Source organism: Camelus ferus, chromosome 8 (assembly GCF_009834535.1).
Source record: "Camelus ferus isolate YT-003-E chromosome 8, BCGSAC_Cfer_1.0, whole genome shotgun sequence".
Classification (NCBI taxonomy): Eukaryota; Metazoa; Chordata; class Mammalia; order Artiodactyla; family Camelidae; genus Camelus; species Camelus ferus.
In genome coordinates this window covers 31,549,387-31,573,745 of record NC_045703.1, presented here as the reverse complement: position 1 = coordinate 31,573,745, position 24,359 = coordinate 31,549,387, and the positions used below count along the sequence as shown (strand labels likewise).

The 24,359-nt window shown below is 34.4% G+C and overlaps 2 protein-coding genes across 4 annotated transcripts in view; both read left to right on the top strand.

The window, feature by feature from the left end:
* REV3L (REV3 like, DNA directed polymerase zeta catalytic subunit) overlaps nucleotides 1-24,359 on the top strand; it is a 143,582-nt gene that overhangs the window by 9,590 nt on the left and 109,633 nt on the right. The window contains exon 1 of one of the 3 annotated variants that reach the window (XM_032484709.1): nucleotides 283-526. The exons of the other annotated variants lie outside the window; for them this stretch is intronic. The gene's annotated coding sequence lies outside the window, so the exon portion shown is untranslated. Of the gene's footprint in view, nucleotides 1-282; nucleotides 527-24,359 lie in introns of those variants that run through there. 3 annotated transcript variants of the gene reach the window in all.
* Nucleotides 17,235-23,314, top strand: LOC102508535 (histidine triad nucleotide-binding protein 1-like). The gene has a single exon (XM_032484719.1). The coding sequence runs from the start codon at nucleotides 22,822-22,824 to the stop codon at nucleotides 23,185-23,187; it is 366 nt and encodes a 121-aa protein (XP_032340610.1). The 5' UTR covers nucleotides 17,235-22,821; the 3' UTR covers nucleotides 23,188-23,314.

The following is a 24,359-nucleotide window of genomic DNA, read 5'->3' as shown; positions in this document are numbered from 1 at the left end:
GTAGTTGTGGGAAATACTAAGATTTTGGGGTCAATTTCCTTGGGGGCAGTTATTCAATTTTCTTTGGGTTATGAGAGCCTTTACTATATAAACAATTCAAAAAATAAAAGAAAGCGTGTTACCTCAAGAATGCTTGTGTAATATGTAACAGTATAATGAAAGTTTTCTATTTTTCTTCTATTTATTACAATTACCAAGAAAGTATAACAAGAATAAAAGAAGTATTTTATTTTGCATATATATTTACACTTCAAAGTAATTTATATATTAAATTAGGTTTTGTTTGAGATGGTGAAATGAAAGACTTTGTGATATGTGGAAAAATGTGAAGTTAAAACATGTTGGCATACTCCTAGTTTTTCAGAACAAAAAAATAACTAATCTAAATTTCATTTCAGAATAAAAACCAAGACAAGCCACATAAAAGCAACCTAAAAATTAAACTGTCATCATATTATTTGTTTTAAAACTATGGAATAATATATCTGAGGAAGATTTCTCTCAAAATTGTTTTTCTCAATTTCAAGTAAGTAATTTATTTTGGTTAATATATTGGGGATGAGGGTGGTGGGGGTGAACCTTGGCATTGAAGTTGATAAATCTACTCATCCTTAAAGTAACAACTCAAATATTAACCACTTTAAAGCCTTCTGTGGTGACTCCTTTGCCCATCCCCAAAAGATTCTCTCTTTGGTTTCCCACAGTCCTAGTAGCCCCCTTTCCCATTGCTGATAAAGGACTGACTATACTGAGTGTTGTATTTGTCTGTAGGAATGGTCATATGGCACTACCCTCATGTGCCTCCCTGCTCTCAACCCTACCCCAGTACCCTCCACACTGCCTTCTATTGCCAAGAGACCCTGGACAAGTTATTTTACTTTTATGAGCCTTAATTTCTTCCTCTGTAAAATGAATTTTAATAATTTCTACCTCAATACATTATTATGATTAATCATAGTAACCAGCAATTATCTGGCATATATAGTAACATAACTGTTACTTTCTTAACCCTTCTAACTCCAGAATCTGCCACATTACTACATATATACTAAGCACTCTTTAAAATGTTTGAATTGAATTGAAATGAAGAATGGAATTTTTGTAGCATTTATTCATTCCTCCCAATAGGACAAACTAAAACACCTATCCATGTGGTGTAAGGCTTTTTTTATAGTTGGTCACTGACTCATATGTCTAAAGGCTAGGTAATTACTTGTTTAAAACATTTTTAAAATTTGTTTCATTTTTTATTTTTCTATTTTACATACACACACACACACACACACACACACACACATACACACAAGCGTTTAGCCATTGATCATGGAGTAACTACAGGTTTCCAATACTGAAGTTTAGGTTAAGTATATTTCTTGTGAAAGAACCTCATTTTCCAAAGCCATTTATTTGTAGTGTCTTCTTTTTTTAAAATGATGGTAGAACAAGTTGAAAGTGTGTGTGCCAGAAGTCATAGTAAAGTTGACAACGGAATTATTGCTCTCTTCTTTTTTTGTCTTTTATGAATCTGTAACACACACACACACACACACATTGAAGCCTTTGGTTTTTAAACCTGTTTAAGATTGTGGGTGTGGACCAAATGAATTCATTATTGCCCGGACTTTCAAGTCTCTTCACTGTTTTTTTTCTACATATATTCCCAGGTTTTGTTTTGTTTTTTAATAACATTTTCTTTTAATTTTTTTCATGAAGTCGTTAGAAAGATTTTCAAATTAATTTTGATGAATTACACTTTGGTTGATAATGCTTAGTGATTATAAAATAGAAGCCAAGTTAGCCAGAAGACCTTGATTTTACATCATTTTACTAACAGGGGTTATAGACCATTTATTGAGTCCCCACTGTGTGCCCTAAGTGTTTTAATTTCACAACTCTATAATAAACAGGTACTACTATCCCCATTTTACAGTTGAGGAAATGAGACATGAAGAGGTTAACGATCTTTTGCCTAAAGTTATATAGCATATGTTTACCTCTTAGCATATGAGGATTAAAATGAGGGAACATGTATTAGGCCATTATCTGCTAAACAGAGGAAGCAAAATCTGAATGTCTTCTAAAACTTACAGAATGTTTTAGTAGCCATTATTGAGACATGACAATGACCATGAATATATTCTTATTCACTATTTTTTGTGTGATAAGTATACCCTGCTACTCTATACAGATTTTTTTTCCTGAGCAGTATCAGTGTCTCCTCTTAAACTCAAGTTCCTATTTGGACTGAATTATTTTGTTTTTATGTATATGTATTTATAAGGGCTTTACTATAATATCAGTCTGATATAAAATATTTTTATAAATTTAATTAAACAAGTAGTGTATGAATATATTTTTGTGAAATTTAAAAAACAGAAACAAGTAAAACAAGTTTTCCTAGACCACCAAACCTGTTCACCTCCCCACTTTTATCAGTTTTTATATAACAAACCTCCCCCATAACTTAGTGTATAAAATAATAGCCATTTGTTAGACCATGATTCTGGCATGCACTCAGTTGAGCAGTTCTGCTCATGCTTCTGGCTGGGCTTGCGTATGTAGTGACTGAGAGGTCTTCTGGAAACTGGTTGGCCTAGGAAGGCTTTACTCACGTGTCTGAATATTGGTGCTGGGGTGGTGGAGAGCCATGTGTCTCCAGCAGGCTAGCCTTCATCTGGAGGCAGTAGTAGAGTTTGCAGGAGCAGCAAGGCAAGCCACATATATTTTTGTCTTGTCTGATGGGCCAAAGCAGATCTCATGGCCAAGCGAAGAGTCAGTGTGGGAGGGGTTTCTTAAAGAGTATGCGGCTCATTAGGGGGCCATTACTGCAACAATCTATTACACCACTGTTGCTGGCTGACTAATTTTTCAGGAAACATTTGTCAGTGTACAGTGCCCTGCTCTTGAAAAAGTATAGTGTTTAAGCAAGTTATTGACCAATTCAGATAAATTTAGTTAAGTCCTTGTTCTCACTTGTTTTATTCCATTCTCATCATTCCTCAGCATCATTCCTGGTCCCATTTACTCAGCAAATTTAACTTGAGTACCCAGTAAGTGCACGATAAACTATCATGAGATGAACAGCAGGTGGAGCAATAATCCTATGTTCATCATCAAAGTTTCTTTAATTTGCCTACCTATCTGCTTCATTTTTATGAATAACATTCTGTAAAAGGAGACAATTATAGCAATTTTTTAAAGTGATCAACAGCCCACACCAGGCTGAATATTTCTTGTGTACTACATATTTTAAATGTCTTACAAGAATTTCTTCCACTGAGAAAAACTGTAATACAGAGGTTGTTTCAATCCATACTCCCACCAGCAATAATGAGACTTTTTTCATGTTTTTACCAAGATTATGTTCTCACATGGTTTTGATCTTTGCCAGTCTATTAGATAAAAACATGGATCTCAGTGTAGTTTTAATTTATATTTCTTTTATTATGAGTGAGATTGAATGTCCTTCTATATACTTGCAAGCCATTTGTATTTCCTTTTCAGGGTACTATTCATTTATATCTCTTCCCGCTTTTCTGTTGTGAGTCTTGGTCTTTTGCTTATTGATTCCAAGGAGCTCTTCATATATTAGGAAAATTGGTCTCTATCTGTGAATTGAGTTGCAAATATTTTTTCCAGTTGGTTTATTCTTATGGTAAATACATTTTATTTAAATAATATTTTTATCATTTTATAGAGAACTTTTATGTCTTAAATGAGGCTTTTAGATCACATTTAGTTGAGGTTAGATTTAAGTATTAGACATAGGAATGGAAGAAAACTTACTTAGAGAACTTACCTTTCAAAACTCTGACTTCAGATGAACAGTTTCAAAAGGATCCTATCTTTGATTTACCTTTTTTCTCTCCTAAGTTTGATTCTGTCACGAGACCACTTCTTTTGACAGATCAGTCCAAGAAGTAGGATCATCCTTTGGAGGATAATTTTTAGATTAGACTGAAAGCATAGGTGGAAAATACTTTGTTACTTAGAATAAGTTGTTAATGTTACTGAGTCTTGTCTAGTACAGTTTGTGTGTGTGTACAATGTATACAGTATACACACACATATATAGTGGTAGTGTTTCAAGCAATGCTCTCATATAACTCTTCCACTATTTAGCCAGCCTTTACCTAATCAACCATATAGAGCTATATTAGAGCGGCTACATTATGCTAACCTTTTTTCCTAGTGGGCCACAAAGAAGAAAGACAAAGAAACAGACTGACCTTTTTTGAGAAAGCAGTAATGCTACCCATGACCCAAATAATATCCTACATTTTAAATAAGATTGTAAGGAGCTAGGAAGAGGGTAGCAGAGGCATCTGTGACCTGTGCTGCATCTGACATTATGAAATACTTTGACTTCTTCCCTTGATGTCCATATAAAAGTGGATTAGAAAACTGCACAGCTGAAGAGATTAGCATGTTTTAAGTCATTTAATGTAGTTTTCAAAAGTTTTTAAAGTTGGCAGACTTTTTTTCTTCATATGTAATTTTACCCAGCAGCATCAAAAAAGCAAAAATAAATAGGAATTCTTAAGTGATTTATAGTGGGAAATTGTAGAAAACCAGTTTTTGCCATGCTTCATGCAGTTTTTTCTGTTTCAGAGTTGTTGAGGTATTATCTAGGGTCTAGAATATCATCAGTATCTTTATAAATTTTTCATTGACAATTATAAAGAAGTTTTCTATTTGTTTGATACCAAATTTTTGATACATACTATTACTTCCTTGATCAATTTTTTTTTAATTCTAACATTTCTGAGGTTGTAATACATCCTGTAGTGTATACATTTAACATCGTAATTATTCCTCTTGAAAAGCTGATATTAAACTGATGGTACATCTTGTAATAGGTGACTTCCTGAAGAAAAAATGTGACATTTCATAATTTGTTTTCATTCTCTATATACTTTTTTTAAAATCTAATCTGTCATGGAATAAACTTGTCTACACTTTATTTTGTTCTTAATTTTTGTCTTGCATCTCTAATTGTTTTAACTTTTGTGTATTTTGATGTTATTTGGCATATAAAGCTTTATAACTAATATGTCCTCTTTAGCAGTACTTTTCAGACTAATTGTGGTGAAGAATATTTTTTGCGATGCTTCTTTAAAATACACTAAGAGTGAATTACTAGAAAAATGAAAGGACAAAGAGAAACAAATAAGCAAAATATAAGCTCCCTTTTTAAAAATTATTTTAAACAGGTATAGAATTCCCCTGACAAGTTGTTATAAGTGTCTAGTTTTAGTTGTCTTGTTGCAAACCTATAACAAACAGCTAGTTTGTAGACCGCATTTGAGTGGCACTGTAGATACCTTTTTTATCAGTCTAAAGAGACCCTTTAATTCCTTTCTTCTTGAATCCTGTTTCTTGTTCCGCATCAAAATTATTTCTGTTTCCTTTTAGTTTGACTGTTTCCACACTATATCATTGCCTGTTAACTATTTTTGATCCTTTTAATGTCATTTCACTTTTTTAACCCCATTTGAGGATCTTTCCAATAGAGGTTTTAAACAATAAGAAGAATTTGTTACTTGATTTTGACTCCTAAAATTTTAATTTTATACTTTGTAATAATTCTGTTTTTCTTTTGTTTTCTATTTTTTGCACATAGACTCTGTTTTATGTGTTTTATTTTTTAAAAAAAAGCATAATACAAAAATCATTTTTAAAAGCTTATATACAGGAATGTAGTTGTTTTTTTTTTTTTCCTGAAAACAAACTGCAGAATCTTTAATCTTGGAATGAATGTGTTAACAAGCACATAAACCAAGGAAGAATTACCCTTAGATGAGTAAGTTAACATCTTTGGAATGGTCAAGGGGCTAAAACTGTCCTTGTGGGGAAAAGCTGGGTATTTATCCCACCAGTTAAAAAAACGACCCTGTCCCAGTTCACCTTCAGCCCCACCTGCCTGACGTCCTCCACCGGTCTCTTTCTTCCAGGACTCCTACTGCCTGGGGACTCCCCAGAAATGTAGTTTTAATTTAAAAATTCAGGAACAAATAAAAAATATTTTATTTTATGTAATACAAGGAATTTAGCTTATTTTAGATTTTTATACTCTCAGCTTCCCAATCTTTGACTAACTTATAATTGTTGAATATTTTCAACTGTATATCTTCTCTTTAAAAAAAATTTTTAGCTTATGAATTAAATTTCAGTAGAACAGTTTGGACTCACCTCTACGTATTAATTTGATACCACCACTACTAATCTAATTATACCACACCGTATATACCCATTCTTGAGTTCCAATTTTGATATTTTTGTTTGTTTTTTTGTTTTCAAATACATTTTCAAGTGTTAGTTTTCAAGATATTTGCATGTAGGTTACTTTTCTGAACCCTTGAATATCTGAAAATGGCTTTTTGTGTGTGTGCACATATTAATGACAGCATGGCTCAATATGGTATTCTTGTGTCCTAGGCTTTTCCTTTAAAATTCTCTGAACATTCCTCTGGTGTTTCGAATTTTGACTGAGACAAGAACATCCTTTTGGTGTAGAAATGTTAGTGGTTTTTATTTTGGGATAGTTCTTATATTACCCCTTTGGTTATTGCTTCCATTACATTTGTTTTGCTTTTTTTTTTTTAATTAAAGAAATACCTGTTATTTGTAGATTAGTTCATATTTCATTTTTATACCTAACTTTACTTGTACTTTTAATTTTGTCCTTTTGTATTCTTGCTACATATTTTTGTTTTTATTTTCTACATTATTGATATTTTTTACCTGCAATATTGGTTCTTATCTCCAGTATAGATTTTAATTTTGCTATTGTTTGTATTTCTTTCCATTTCCTTATCTCTTAGAGTTCCATTTATATCTTAGCTTGCATATCTTGCTTGTGTTTTATTCCTTCCTGGTCTTTCTAACTGATCATCTTTCCTTGTAAAAGATGTCTCACAGAAACTGTGTTTTCTTTTATCTTATTGAGAACACACAACAGATACTGCCTACATTTCTTCTGTTTTCTCAGGTAAATTATCACAGATTCTTGTTTTGGCTTTTTAGGAAGGTGTTTTATCTATGCTGCTGAATCTTTGTATAGATCCCAGGTTTATTCTTCTATGAACAAGAGGCTATTTAACCAGTCCTGGTGTTTGCCAGTAGGCAGAGTATGGAAGGTTCAATTGGTTGTCTTCATTTTCACTTCTAAACTGATAGAACTGTTAGAATTGCCCTCCTGCATATACAGAGCTAATAATTGAGCACAACCCACTTATGAATGAAAACATTCATCTAGTGTGCCCCTACTTGATTGAGGTTTAAGAGTTTTCCCCCTGTTCTCACTGTGCAGTCCATCATGTGGGAGGAAACTTATTCCTGGATAACCTGAGACAATGGTTTCTTGTTTTCAGTCTGTCTTTATGCCTTTCTTTCTGTGTGTCTGGCTTTCTGCCTTTCTTTTTTTTTTTTTCTTTTCTCCAGAGTATTACATAAAAGTCTCCAGGTTGTAAAGGACCTTAGGACTTTTGAAGATTTTATCAGTGATAGAAGCTAATTTAACATCCAAAATGGAGAGAGCTATGTTCTGTCAGTTGTTGATACTGGGCATTGATGTTTATAGAATAGACAAAGAACAAGAGGTTTTATTTTAATTTTTTTTCCAAATTCTATTTATTTATTATTGTATTATTTTTGACAGGGGGAGAAGGTAATACCACTTGAACTATACCCTTCCCCCAAAGAGCAAGAGGTTTTAAGTGAGAAAATATAGCCTTGATATTGAGTGGGAAGATACAACTTTACACATCTTAGAAAGTTTTTAGTAGGTGACTGGTTTCTATTGGAGCAGATGATGTCTCCATGGTAAAAACTATGGTGTATATCTTAAATATTTCAGTGAAAAACTGGAAAAAGAGTTATTCTGTATTTCATTAATCCTAGGACATTTATTCCCCTCTCCATTTTTGTATCTCAGCAACTGGGATGTATCTTACAGTCAGTGGTGTACTGTATTTAATTGGAAGCATTTTTTTCTTTCTTAGCAGTACAAAATTTAATGCTATCTTATAGTCACTGGCATTTTAGATTCAGTAAAATATATTAATAGATGTTTAGCTTAGTGCCATTACAAATTTAATCTTCTGGTTTATTGTGAGTAAAGCATTGATAATAGGTGGTGCCCCCCCTCTCTGCTCCCCGTACAGTTTTGGCCTTGGGTTAACTCTCTGGCTTTATTCACCTGGAAACCTGATAGAGATAGAATGCCAGTTGTGTAACCAAGCATCATTGCTTTTGGTAAAAATGACTCATGATTAGTAAATTACATATGGCCTGGGAAGACTGTGAATAAACTGTAAATACCAGCAGGAAGCAAGAGCTTTGGACTTCCTGGGTGTGATAACTCTTATAATTGAGCAAGTCTTTTGTAGGGCTGGGGAATCTATGTCTCTAGGACTGGAGGTAGTAGTTACTATTCAATACTTCCCAGCTAGGGTAGTTATTGCACCAGTCCTTGTGATCTCATTCTCTTTTACTTGACCTGCCCCATCAGGATGCCAAAGAGAATATACCCTGGATTGCTGTGCAGACTCCTACTGCAGAGTAACAACCTGACACTGCCTTGCTGGCATGTTGTTTCATGTTTTATATTTCACTAAGTGTAACCAGGATCTAGTGTGGCCTGTTTGGATTGTGTGAGTCTCAACTTCTAGGAACAACAAGGAGTGTTGTTCCTGTATTTGGTGATTTTATTTAATTTTTTTTTAACATTTGCTGAATGAATCTGTACTTACTACTTACTCTTCATAAGAATTTTAAAGTATAAATATATAATAAATATGAGAACATCTATAATATGTGTAAATTAAGGAATATAACAAACATCTGTTTACTATCCAGAATAAGAAATAGAACATTACAAACATCTTTGAAATCTCTGATTGCCTCCTCCTCTCTTATCTAATTTTGGTTTCTACTTTTGGTTAATCGTTTCCTTGTTTTTCTTTATAGTTTTACTTCATTTGTATATATCCTAAACAATATGTTGTTTAGTTTTATCTTTTTAGAGTTACTTGTGTGTGTCTGTTCTTCTGTGATTCCCCTCCCCTAACATTATGTTTTAGTGAATTATCTATGTTGAATTATATAGCTGTAGTTCATTCATTTTTACTGCTGTATAGTATTGTGTCATATGACTATACCACAGTTTTATTTATTCATTCTCTTGTGAACATTTGAGTTGTTACCTGGATTTTTTTTAAATCCCCAGTTATAAACAATGCTGTAATGAAGACTGTTGTACATGTCTTCTAGTGCATGTATATAAGAATTTATCATGATTATACTAATAGAATTGCTATGGTAGAATGTGCACATCTCTCTTAGGTAATGCAAATTATTTTCCAAGGTGGTTCAACCAAACTATATGCCCACCAGCAGCATATGAGAGTTTCTGATGTTCCCCATCTTCACCAACGTTTAGATTTATCAGACTTCTTGTTTTAAATTAATTCTTATAGGTGTAAGTGATACTCTCTCGTTGTTTGTATATTTTCTCTCACTAGTACAGTTGAATTTTTCCATATGTTTATCATCCCTTTGTTCTATCAGATATTGAGAAGAGTGTTAAAGTCTCCAACTTGTGGATTTATCTGTTTTTCTTTCAGTTCTATCAGTTTTTGCTTCATGTATTTTGAAGCTTTGTTAAGTTCTTACATATTTAGGATTATAATGTCTTCTTGATGAAATGACCTCTTAATCCCTGGTGTAATATTTCTTGTTCTAAAAGTCTTCCTTGTCTTCTGTTAATAGAGCCATTCCAGCTTTTTTTTTTTTTTTTATGGAAAAGGGCTTAAAAGTATAATCTTTTGAAAGAAATAATGTTTTATTTCTCAAAATCTTTTATATAAGTGAGCTTTTACTGATACCAGGACTGTTTCTGTGCAATCCCTGAATTTGATGAAAAATGAAGACTTTGGTGAAGGGAACACATCACTTCTGGGGCTCCTTTTGGGCCTTTAGGAAACATTAGGCAATGTTTGTACCACTGGTACACATAGGAAGGCCAAATGTTAGCAGAACCAGAATGCCTGAAGATATTAAAGTAGTTTGACTCGGTTACATACGGACTCCTATTTAAACTTATATTGAAACGTCTTTTCTCATATAGTAAAAGTTAACCTCTGAGTTTTCTTTACAGAATCTTTTTAGTGCCTTAGCATTGTTATTTGGGAAATAAATGATCACACACAACCTCAAACTTTGGTGGGACAGGTTGTCATATAAGTAGGTATATTAAGTAGCAGATACAGAATTAGAGGACATAGAAGGAATATGCAGACTTGGTTGAGTATACATTGTCCCCAAAACAACACTTCTTTTTTATCTTGATATTCTTTTTTTTGCCCTTGATTCAAGTTTATTTGTTTTTTTTCTAGTTTTATTATGTAGAATTGTTACAGTTCGACTGCACATACACATTATATTGCATGTAAATATAAACAGTATACTGTACATTTTTTTAGTTTTCATATATGTACTAATTATTGTTTCTAAGAACAGATTAGATCTTTAGCTCATTCCAGCTTTCTTTTGATTAGTTTTCACATGGTGTATCATGTCAAGAATTGTGAAGGGTCTGAGATTTTTACCTTCTTGCAAGCTAACAGTTTAACTTGACACAAATTTCAAAGATGCTGGCAATAGATGTGAGATTGCTGGCTCTTCACTTTACTGACTGTTACAAGGAGGAACTGCAGATAGGAGATGGTTGCAGCTCAAATACTGAGAAGTAGATTTAAAGACAGCTAGCTACCCCAGCAGAGAACCGTGGAGAATTGTCTCCCAACATATCTTTTTCCATCCTTTTACTTTCAACCTATTTATGGTTTTATAGTTTAAATGAGCTTCTTGCAGACAGCATAAAGGTGGGCTTGTTCATTTATCTAGTCTAACGATCTCAGTCTTGTAATTAATGTGCTTAGATTTTTTTTTACATTTAACGTTAATAATATGGTTGGACTAAAATCTGCCACTGTGCCAGCTGTTTTCTGTTATTCTATCCTTTGCTTTTTCTGTCTTTTGGATTACCTGGATATTTTTTATTTCCTTTCTCTACTGTTTGCTTACTTATTTATATATCTTTTAAAATTAATTTAGTGGCAGTCCTAGGGTATATAATATACATTTATAACTAATCAAGTCTTCCATCATATAATACTACGTAATTTCACATATACTATAAGAACTTTACAGTTGTTTACTTCAATTTTTTCCTGCTCTTCCTTTGTGCGTTTGTTGTTACACATTTTCACTTTTGTATATGCTATCAGCACTCAGTACAGAACTTCTATTTTTGCTTTAGACAGTCATCTTTTAGAGCAATTACAAATAAGAAATAAATGAAGTCATTTATGTCATTTCTAGTGTTGTTGATTTCTTTGGATGGATCCAAGTTTCTGTCTGCTATCATATTCCATCTGCCTGAAGAACTTCCTTTATTATTTATTATAGGACAAATCTGGTGGTACTGAATTACTTAGTTTTTGGTTTTCTGAAAGAGACTTTATTTTTCCTTCATTTTTAGGTAACATTTTTGCTGAGTACAGCATTGTAGATTGCCTTTTCTTTCAGCACTTAGGAGATGTCATTCTGTTGTCCATCTTGTGTAGTTTTGCTGTAATTCTTATCTTTGATTTTCTGTGTGTTAAATGTCTTTTTTTTCTTTTTGGTCTGTCTTAAAGATTTTCTCCATCTTTGGTTATAATGTGTCGTTACTTTTGAATATGATGTGTCTATTTTCTTTTGTTTGGTGTTCTCTGAACTCTTGTTTCTGTGGTTTGATATCTTTGATTTGGAAAATTCTCAGCCATTATCTTTTCTTGATTCTTCTTTCTCTCTTCTCTTTGTGTGATTTCAGTTATATGTTAAATCATAAACTACTGTCCCATAGCTCTTGTATGATTTGGTCTGAGTTTTTTTTTTTCCCCCCCTCTAACTGCCCCCCGTATGATGAGATTTATCATTAGGGAGATTTCCTGGATGATAATAGTTATTGTTGCTATTCTTTACTAAAGTATTGATATTTCAGAAAGTGAAGCTGTAGTGTGGAAGCATATACTTTTTGGCGTGTCCTGAGATCTTTCAGATTATTAGTAAAATGTGTTTATAATAATCTTTCTCCCAATTCAAAACAATTCAATTAAACTTGGAGACCACAGCTATGACCTAGAATTCTTGCTGTTGTGATGATAGAATGTAATTCCAATGACTTATGATGTAAGGTATGTTTTAGTTTTGTATGTAGAAACATATTATTTTTTATCTTTGTTAATTACTTGAAATTCATTGGATTTTCATACTGAATTATGCTTCGGTTATTATTATAACCCTTCTATTTGCATGACTAAGTGAAGAAAATGGGCTTTAGAATAATTTGAACAGTATGATCCTTCTGTTTAAAAATGTATATAATGTAGACACAGAGAGAAAAAAATACATCAGGAAGTGAAGTGTTTATCTCCAGGTAGTAGAACTGAGTAGTTTTTCTTTTTTGCGTTCTTTTGTATCTTTTGAATAAAAGCACTTTATATTTAGGGGGAAATTTTAATAAACCCGAACATACAGTCTGTTCACATTATTCTCCTGTTTGAAGCCATCATTAGCTTCCCATATTCTACAGAAGTATTTCCCCAAAAGTAGTCCATGGACATAACTGCTTTAGAATCACCTGGGGTACTCATTAAAAATAGATTCCTGGGGTCCACCTCAGGCATATGAAATATAAACTTTTGGGGTTAGCCTACGAATATGTACTTCTAGCTGGTGCCACGAGTGATTTTTATATATTCTGAAGTTCTCAAATTGGCCTACAGTATATAAAACTCTGGATGACATTAAACTTTTCCATGATCCAACACCTGAGTGCTTCTCCAGCCTCATCTTGCTCCCCAAGCACTTTGCTCTTCAGTCTGAACTGCTTGCCCCTGCTCACATGTTCTTTTAGCTTAAGGAAGGCAGGAAGTCTGGCTTTTCTAGGTGTGGAATGCTTAACATAGTGTTGCCCCTCATTAAATATTTGATGAATTCCACTCCATTCCTCTGGATGGAATGATTATGTCCATTTAGTGAATTCTCCTATTTCAAAATTGTCCTGAGACATTGCCTCCAGTGTGAAGGTATCCTGACTTCAGTCAGCTCAATCAGAGTTGAATGGTCCTTTGTGTCATCATTGTACTTTGTTTATCTCTGTTAGAGCAGTTATCATATTGACTTGAGTGATTCCCTATTAGAATGTAAGTTTTATGAGCACCCATCAGTATGCTGCCAGTCTTTGTGTCCTCAATGCTTGGTCCTAGACATGCAATAAAAATTAGTAGGAAAAAACTCAGTGGTAGAAGGACAAAGTGTGATTCCACTTATATAAGGATCTAGAACAGTCAAATTCATAGAGAAAGGAAGTAGATTAGGGTTACCAGGGACTGAGGGAAAGGGGAAATGGGAATTTATTGTTTAATGGGTACAGAATTCCTGTTTGGGGTGATGAAGAGAAATGTTCTAGAGATGGGTGGTGGTAATGGTTACAAACAATGTGAATGTACTTTATACCCCTGAATTGTACATTCATAAAGTAGTAAATTTTATGTTATGTATATTGTGGCACACACAAAAAGCCCTCATGAAGCTAAGGGCCTTGGTCTATTCACTCAGCTTTATTCTCTGCAGTTCCTAACATTGTTTAGTTTCATTGTTAATTGTGTTTTCTTTTGTTGTGGTAGTACTTGATTTTAAAGATATTTGAAATTAAGTTGAATGTAGAGAGAATGCCCATAGGAAAATCTATAACAAATCAACAGAGTTTATAAAGTAAAGAGCGGGGGGAATAAAGGAGGAAACATAGCATCTACCTTTTAAAAATCACATATTTAAAGAAAATATTATAATATTACAAATAGTAATTAAAATTGAAGTGGCTCTGTGTCCTTTAGAGATCTGGCTTCTTACACTTCAAGCTTTCCAAACTCCCAGCTCAGGTCCAGGTCATTTCCTTACTCTTCATGTAGAACTGTGCATCTATACTGCTTTATGTGGAAACTATTCATGATTCCATCTCTATTCTGGAGTTCACCTTGTAACCCATTAGGAATAAATTTAATGAACAAAAACTTTTCTGGCTCTTTCCCTTGTGAGCTGACTAGGATAGTTTATAGGAAATACCTCATTCCACTCTTGAGTACTCTTAAGATTTACAGAATGAATACTGTCATCCTGCCCCCCTTTTATACTTAGTCATTCCACTCAGGAAGTGGTATCTTAGGTTTCTTGGTGTGTCAGCTTCTACAGAAGACAGATTGGTTGGTTGTCTTTCCCAGGCAAAACAACATAAGCAATAGACAGAACAGAAGCAGATATGAGAACCTAGCTTTCTCTTATTAAGCCAGACATCAGAGAGATACAAAAATGTAAAGCAGTTTCTGTCTTTGTTCTAAATTTTTTTCTTTTGAAAAGATACTATTCGTGTTAACATGTAATAGGTTTATTTAATTTCTCACATGGTTAGTATTGATAGATAAAACCCACATGAATAAAATTCTTTGAGGTCCTTCATAACTTTCAAGAGTGAAAAGCAGTCCTGAGACCAGACGTTTTGGGAACTGTAATTGGCAGGGTTTATTGAGGACTTATGACATGTTTTTACTCATTTAATTCTCTAAATGGTACTAGTAGATAGGTATTTTTATTATCTCCAGTTTACTAATGAGGAAACCAAGGCAGAGAGAGATTGTTACCTCTCTAAGTTCAATAGAGAGAAGATAAGTAGAGAAGCTGATTCAAACTCAGTTTGGTTCTTTTCAAAATTTTAATCTCTTATGTTCTTCCCAGTATATAATCACTAGTTCCTGTTATGTCTTCATTTACAATATTTTCAGTTCTCTCTTTTCCTATTGTCACATCCTAGTTTGGGTTCTTACTGCTTCATTGTTAGAAGGAGCAGCTCCTAGTTATGCTGTCCATTGTCAAATTAATGGTCCAGATGTACAGCTTTTCTCATTTTTTTCTCCTCTCCATAATCTATGATAGCTTACTCTTGTGTATGTCTTTAAGCCCATATTTTTCTACTTTTTTTTTTTTTTGGTTGCTGTATATAGCACTTATCCTCCACTCTGCGGACTCAGATTCCGTGTATGAGTCTGCTTAAAGTTGTCACATAGGTTACTAATGTTTTGTTCATTTTTTTTTTCAGACTTACTTCTCTGTTTCATTTGGATAGTTTCTATTGCTGTGTTTTAACTAGCATTTCTAATGTGCTATTAATTCACCCATTGTATTTTTCATCACAAACATTTATTTTTCATCTCAGATGAGATAAAATTTTTTTTGTGTTCTATTTATGTTGTCCATGTCTCTGCTTAACACATTTGAGTATTCCTCTACATATGGATAATAGTTCTAGTAACTATCTTTGCTAACTAATTCTAATATTTGTCATTTCTTGGCCTATTTCTATTGCTGATTTTTATTCTCATTATGGGTCATATTTTCTTATTCCATGCCTGACAGTTTTTTATTGGGTGCCAGACATTGTGAATTTTACCTTGTGTGTTGGATATTTTTGTATTTCTAGAAATATTCTTGAGTTTTATTCTGGGACAGTGATACGTTATTTGGAAATGGTTTGACATTTCCAATGCTTATTTTTATGCTTGGTTAGGTAGGATCAGAGCAAACTTTATCTAGGGCTAATTTTGCACCACTACTGAGACAATAACTTAACAATTACCCACCTGATGTCCTGTGAAGTATGAAATTTTTTCCTTTTTGAATGAAACACAAATTACTCCTGCCACTGTTCGAGCCCCTGGGATTGTTCCTTCTGCTCCTTTTAGCTGGTTCTTTTCTTGCTTAGGGTAGATTCCTCACACTCATGTGATACTGCTCTGTAAAGATTTAAGAGGGACCTACTGCAGATCTACTCCACTCTGCAACTCTCTCTTCTTTGGTATCCTACCAGACAAATTCCAGCAACTTCCTCAACTCAGTAGTATTGCTGGGCTCCACCTGGGTTCCTTCTCCCTCTGCTCCCTGGAAACTGCTCTTAGAAGGGAGCTCTTGGAAGGGGCTCACTTTGTTTCCCTTCTCTAAGATTTACTCTCCTATACCAGCCTTTGTCCAGTGTCTGAAAACCATTGTTTCATATATTTTTCTGTTTTTTTAGTTTTTTCAGGTGGGAGGGTAAATCTGTTCCCTGTTACTCCATTTATACTAAAAGTCCTGTCTATTCATTTGTTAGATTCAGCTCAAGTACTAGCTCTTCTCCAAAATGTCTAATTATCCATTTTCCAGTCAAGAATCATTTAGTTGCAAAAAACAGAGGCCCTTTCAAAGAGGCTCTAGTAAATAGGAGATTTATTATTATAATACAGAGAAACCTCTCACATCTTTATTGCATGGTACAAACAGGTCTGCCTTCTCTTCCATTCTCTTCTCTGCACACCAGTTTCCTTGGCAGGATTCTTTCTGCTTGCCTTTGACTCTGCCAGATTGTTAACTTTGGCTTTAACTTAACATGACCTTTTAGCTCTAGTCCTTATACTGTGTATTTATGTGACTAGCTGCAAGGAGCCAGAAAATTAATAGTAATCTTGGGTAAGCAGAGTTCAGTAGTGACATGACCATGACTAATATTAAATGAAAGTAAAAATTCTAAGTTAATAAACATTTTAAAGTAAGTGTTTTGCATGAGAAATACCAACCTATAAATTCTGAGAAGTTAAAGTCTCAAATAATACTCAGTAAACACAATGTTTGTACCAAGGTAGCTCAGACATTTTGCTGATGTTGTTTGTTGAATCAATAATGTGATTCATCTAAAAGCATTCACCAATCATATATTATGTACCAGACACTGTCCAAGGCACTAGTGATTCAAAGGAGTTTATATGTTAGAAAAGGTGTTGACAAACTAAACCCCTGAGAGCCAAATCCAGCCCCATCACCTGTTTTTGTAAGTAAAATTTTAGTAGATCACAGCCCACTCCATTTATTTTCATGTTACCTATGGCTCTTTTCATGCTTCAACAGGATCTGAGTGGTTGCAGCAGAGACTGTGGCCCACAGAGCCTAAACATTTACTATTTGTCCTGTTAATGGACAAAGTTGCCAATCCCTGGCATAGGGTGATTATGTATTTTTTTTAATATAAAAAACTTGTCTTCTTTTTGCAGTGTCAAGACCTTCATTAATCAGATCTTAGACTTTGACCAAATAAATTCCTAAAGTCCTGACATTAGAAGTTCTAGGTTTCATTCATTAAGACCATAGGATTGTTTTGCCTCTTAATTTCTGGTTGGATTTGAAATCTCTTACGTGAGGACATCTGGGTTTACTGGTGGTTTGGAACACATGTGGTGTGGTATTTGGCAAGAGGCTAAAGGCCAAGTGTTGCAATCACCTACGTAACAATCTTTTGCTAATCATCAAGTGTTTTCTGTAATTTTAGTAATAAAAACAGATTTTTTTCTCCTAAAGTATATTAAAATAAAAAAGTAATATGCTTTGAGATGGTAGGTGTAGTTGAAAATTAATGTTTTCTAATATAAAAATTAAAAACAAGCTCAGGAAATACCATCTGAGTCTAAATGTGCTCGTGAGGTTAGTAATCAGTGTGTAGTTCCTCTCTGTTCACAGTTGTCATTAGTTAAGACAAAGAAATCTGACACAGATTTGCATAAAATTATTCACCCTTCAAGTCTCTGCTACTATAAAAAGAATAGATGTTATTCATTTTTTAATATGTGCCTATCTTTTTTAAACTCCGTAGCCACTAATCTCAATATCAAATGCTAGATTGTCCTGCTGCTCCCAGGAGATTCCCGCTGAAGAGAATCTAAAAGAAAAAGTAAAGAGTCTCTGTACTTTGGGGGGTTTTTGTAGCTAAGATAACCATTCCTTCCAGTTTGTGTGACATGTTCTTAATTTACACTAACATAATTATTAATAGTGCCCCCCTTTATTCTCAAAAATCCTAGTTTGGATGACATTATATTGTTACCCTCTTTATCTATAACCATGTTGACCACTGAGCAGCTGAATCTGCTTTAAAATTTAGCATTTAGCCAGCCTTGGCATCCTGATCCTAATTATCACAGGAGAGCTGGTGGATTGATGGCTGCAAGATAGTACAGTTGTGAAACTTAACTTGTACGTAGGTTCTTCTGATAGTAAGAACTTAGATTATGTTTGTTTCTATAGCTCAAAATCATCTATACCCCCAAGTGCTAAAAATGAACATTTTGTGCGTGTTTAGGGACATCCTCAATCTCTCTCCATTCTTCTGTAGGCTTTTCTTTTCCTATTTTTCTGTCTCTTCTCATAAACTTCATATTTCAGCCTCACTCATGAAATTGGATTTTCCTGAATATATTTTATGCTTTTTCTAATTCTCATGCCTTTCTTATATTCTATTTTTTTTTCTGTTCTGTATTTTCTAGTCTCCTTTTCCTATGTATGTCTGTTAAATTCCTACCCATCCTTTGAAGTCCAATGCGTATGTCACTTCCATGAAGCCTTTTTTGCCACACCCCCACTCCAATTAAATTCTCTTTTTTCTGGGCTCCCTAAGCATTTTGTTCCTATCTCTTATGTCTTATCACATAGCTTAGTGTCCTGTTTCCTCAGCTGTTTAATGGCAAGAGACTGTATTTAATTCATTTAAAATCCACAATACCTATACAAAGCCTTTTATATGCTAGGTGTTCAGTAAAAATGTGTGGTCAATTGTTGGTGTATTCCTCTAATTTCTTTAGAACAACTAGGCCAGAAAATATTTTAAAAAGAAATTTTCTTTGTAAGTTTTGTAAGGGTAATTTTAATATGCCAATTTCTAAATTTGATACCTTTAGTTATCTTTCTCTTATCTGCATTCTTTTTTTCCCTCACATTTTAAATGTTTAATAAATACATTTAAGGTCATAAATTTTTCTGAAGGAAAACCTTTCTTGACTAAACTTAAAGATCAGTTGTGCTGACCCAGATCAGAAAAGACCACTTGGCCAACCCCAAAAGTAGTGGTATTAATGCAAATGGTCATTGTTTAAGTTCCTAAATTTTGGAGTGGTTTGTTATGCAGCAAAAGCTAACTAATACAGAAATTAGTTTCAAGAGCAGGATGTTGCCATAACAAAAACCTAAAACATGTGATGTTGGTTTTGGAATAGGGCAGTGACTAGAAAATCAGTAAAGAAACGGTTTGCAAAGGCTGCAAAAATGGGGAGGAAAAAATCACTCTGCTACAGCTGGTTTGGAAAACGATGACTCATACTATGTAGAGATAGAACAGTTTTACCTGCATTCTTGTTAACATTTTTTTTTCAGATAGAAGTATATCCTCATTGACACTTTAGGGCCAAAGTTTCTATTTTTCCTTCCAGTCCAAGGCAGTTTGCCATGTTCCAAGAGCTTCTTACGTTCTTTTCCCATTGTCATCTTATTTTCTCAGTTAATTCTTGAAAATGATGAGATGATCACTTGCCTGACTGCCTAAATTAGTTCTCTGAGTTAATCATTGCCTTCCATAAATTTCCCTTACTTTGGCCACTATATTTATTTCCAGGAAGAAGTCAGGATGAAAGTATTAAGTTTTCTTTACCAGTTGAGAAGAGTCTACCTTAAACATTAACATGCTTTGTAAAACTTTTCCAATGGCAAAAAGGAAAAATTAGTAGGTGACATTACAACCCTGGCACTTTTTTCTTTCAAGTTAAGTCTCATTTCATTAGACTTTTGGAGTAGGGGAAGCCTGCAACTAGCTCTTTAGGTACGTTATCTTGGTTATTTCCAAAATTTGTATTCATAGCCTTTGAGGAAGAGACATCAAAATACTTCAGCCTCTGAAAATACATCTAGATTGGGCCAGGAGGCAGGTTATGTATGTTTGGGGTGGTGGGGGAAGGGTGGGATGATCCAACCAAGTGGCAAGCTCATTCTCAGTGTTCCCCTACTTATGGCCCTTAAGTCTATGGTGATGACTTAGGGTCACCTTGAATGGTGCCACCATAGGCCTTCAACATGAGGGGAAAATAGTAGCATTTGATAATATAGAAAAATTCTTATCCTTAGATCAGAGTAACAAATTGTGGTCTCAGAAGGAGCTTAAGGATTATGGGTTGAAGAACTGTCTTTTATGTTATGTTTAAAGGAGAGATAGATTTTCTAAGTAGGAGATTAGAAATGGATGCTTTGACAGATTGAGAAGAGACTTGGAAGGCTAGAAATTGTCTAGAAATGCTAGAATTAGGAGAGTACTACTGTTGGCAACTTAAAAGATCAAATAGGAGAAATTGGTGAATATATAAATTATAGGTTAAATGTTTAGGAGATATTATTTGTGAAATGCCAGATAAATTTGAAATCAGCATTGGTAGAAATAAGGATTAGGAAGGAGTATGGTTTACGGAAGGAACATCAGTGTTGTTAACTATACATATATTCTTAAAAGATTTTTAAATATTTGCATTTGATTCAATGGCCTTTTAATTTGGGAGGTTTTTTCCTTTTCTATTAACAATTCATTAGAAAAAAGAATTCATTAGAAATTATCACAGTGGTGGTTTTAAAAAATAATACATGTGTGGTATGATTATAAATAGGTACTTCTGAAAAATCACTTACTTGATAAAAAAATACATCCCTGGAGTTTTGTTGTTTTTGAGCTTGTTTGAAGTTGTGCTTTGGTAAAGTTAAAAGAACACTAGACTGAGAATCAAGAACTTAGAGTTTGGTTCTGAGGTCCTTGAAATTATTCTTGTTCAGTTAAATGCATGACTTTAGGCACTCTGAATCTCTTGTTTCATATATTAAATGGATAAACAAACTGTGATATTTCTGTACAAGGAGTTACTATGGAGCAATAGGAAGGAATGAGCTACAGATGCATGTGATGTCATGGATGAACATCAAAATCACTGTGCTGGGCAAAAGAATTCAGGCACAAAGGATATGTACAGGGTGATTTCATTTTTATGAAGTGCTAGACAAAACTTGTGAAAAATCAGAACAGGGATTGCCTCAGAGGAGGCGGGAATTGACTGAAAAGCAACACAAAGGAATTCTGGGAGTGATGAAAATAGGAAATGTTCCATGGCTTGATACACACAGTTGTCAAAGTTAATCAAGGCACAGTTAGTATTTGTGCATTTCACCAAATGAAAATTTTACCACTCTCCCTCCTACCCCGAAATGAACAGCAAACAAATATTGAATTCTAGTTAATAGATATGCCTTTCTCAAGTGGTAGTGGTTAGTAATTCTGAAACTACTTTTTATGTTTTCTAAGTTTGTGCAGACAAGTAAATATATTTAGGAAAATGGGACCCTGATTTCTCACTGTTGGGCAAGAGAGATGGGGACAAGTAGAATGTCTCTGGGATATTGGGGTAGTATTGGAGGTATTAGTATGAACTCAGATTTTACTATACAGAGAAAGATAGGTAGGCTGGTAGATTGGGTGGGGAAAGAGAAAAGGAGGGAGGGAGAGAAGAAAAGGGGGAGAGAGAGAGAAAGGGTGGGGGACGAAGGAAGGAAGGGAAGGAAATAAATGTAGCTGTGTTTGTATGTGTATAAATATGTAAATTTCCTAGCTCTGTTTGCTTAGACATTCTAGAATTAATGACACTGCCATAGCAATAGCAATGAGCACGCTTTACATCCAAATCTTGATTTCTAAATAACATTTGCTAAATAAACCTGATTACCTCACTAGATATACCTTTGAAAGACAGCTGATTCCATGGTACAAAATGAACTATGTAGCATATTATTGTTCCAGAAAATAAGAAAGTGTTCAAGGAATGATGGGAACATATCAAAACGACACGAGTTCTGGTTTCCACTAATGAAAAAAATTAGAGGTTGTCACTCTTGTCCTCAAAACAAGAGCAAAGTTGAACAAACTAAAAACCAACTGCTCTTCTTAGATCCATAAGACAGTTGAGATCACAGAGTAAACCAATACCCCAAAAACTGAAGAGACAGACAAATACAAAGAATCACAGCTTACCAGGAGCAGAAACTGAGGAGCCAGGATCTGGCAGGATAACTTTACCTGTAACTGATGAACTTCCAGAAGCTGAGTGTGGATTAGCTTGAGAGTTAAAAATTACCAGGGGCCCAGTTTTAGGGAAAAGATTCCCGCACTTTTTGAGTTTTTCTTTCACAAGCTCTACCAGGTTCTCACAGTGAAGATGGGGTTGGGGGGTCAGGGTAGAATCCTCTTATGCTTTTAGCAGAGGAAGTGGAATAGTAACCATTTTGAAGTATGCTCATGGCAATCTGTTCTCCTCCTGCCCAAAGTGGGGAAACTACCAGAGTCTGAACAACTTGGGGGAAGGGAATACCCAAATCCAGCCCCCTCTAGCCTTGCTGTCTCATCTAAGGGGAAAAAGGGGCAAGAGGCACTTGCGAAGACCACAGCCAGGCATTAAGGTCACTAAAAGGCTTGGATCTAACCATAAGATTACAGAACACTTTTCCCTCCACCAGCATCTTACCACCACATCAGTGGGTTCCTGTATAGTAATAGAGTATTACAGATGAAAAAAATTGCAAGACTTGCATTCTGTTTAAGGAGATTCTGGGGAAGCTCAAAAAGACAACAGGAGAGATAAAAATAAGGACATTAGAGGAAATTTTAACCTCTCATACCATTAGCTACTATAAGTAGAGCCTAACTCCTAGTCAAGCTCTAATGGGAAGAGTGGGTAACATGCAAGAACTGATGGGTGATGTCAGCAAAGAGATGGAAGCTCTAAGCAAGAATCAAAAGGAGAGCTTCTTCCCAGCCAGCCACACCAGAGGGAGGCCAAGATGGCAGATAAGATCGCCAAGGCTCAGGCCACTTGGCCTGGTAGCAACACAATCTTTGGGAAGATCATTCACAAGGAAATTCCAGCCAAAATCATTTTTGAGGATGACCAGTGTCTTGCTTTCCATGACATTTCCCCTCAAGCATCAACATGTTTTCTGGTGATACCCAAGAAACTTATATCCCAGATTTCTGCAGCAGAGGATGATGATGAAAGTCTTCTTGGAAATTTAATGATTGTTGTCACAAAATGTGCTGCTGTTTTGGGCCTGAAGAAGGGTTATCGAATGGTGGTGAATGAACACCATGGGGGTGGGGGACAGTCTTTCTATTATGTTCATCTCCATGTTCTTGGAGGTGGCAGATGAACTGACCTCCTGGTTAAGCATGCTATAGGGATAATTTTCTCTTCTCTAGACTGTGATCAGGTTTGCAAGTTCCAGTATGCTAAACAATTCACTTATTTTTGCCTGTATATGGAGACATTGCAGAAATAATTTTTTAAAACCCTATACATAATAAATGAAGTTGTTGCATGGTCAAAAAAAAAGAATTAAAAGGAAATACTAGACATCAAAAGTACTGTAACAGAAATGAAGAATGCCTCTGATGGTCTCATCCAAAGGAAAAGAGAGGAAAGAACAAAAGAAATATTTGAAGTAATGATGGCTGATAATTTTCCAAAATTATTGACGGACATAAAACCACCAATCCAGGAAGCTCAGAGGACACCAAATATGATAAATACCAAATCTACACCTAGGCATATCATTTTCAAATTGCAGAAAACCAGAGACAAAGAGAAAATCTTGAAAGAAGGTAGAAGGGAAAAAACACCTTACCAATACAAGAAGAAAGCTAAGAATTACATTGGATTTCTCTCCACAAACCATGCAAGCGAGAAGAGAGTGCAGTGAAATGTTTAGAGTAGAAAGAAAAAAAATCACCAACCTAAAATTCTGAACACATAGAAATTATTCCTTAAAAATGAAGGAGAAATAAAAACTTTCTCAGACAAATAAAAATGGAAGGAATTTATTTCCAGTAAGAAGTGTTACTTGCCTTACAAGAGATATTAAAAGATCTTCAGAGAAAAGGAATGATATAGGTCAGAAACTTGGATCCACATCAAGAAAGGAAGAACATTAGAGAAGGAGTAAGTGAAGGTAAAATAAAACCTTTTATTTTCTTATTCTTGATTGACTTAATAGATAACTTCAAAATTTAATAGAAATGATGTATTGGGTGATTATAGTTTATGGATAAGTGAAATTAATGATAGCAATGTTATAAGTGAAAGGAGGGAGGAATTTGGAATACCGTTATTATGTACTTAAGAATACCATTATAAAGTGCTTGTACTCCCCATGAAATGCAGTCCATAAAGTGTTACTTGATAGTGGATGTAGATGTAATGTATACTGCAAATTCTAGAGCAACCGCTAAAATTTAGTTTTTCCTTTTAATGCTTTAAAGATGTCACTCCACTGACTTCTTGTTTACATTGGTTTTGATAGGTTTGGTAATATGTTTCTGCCCC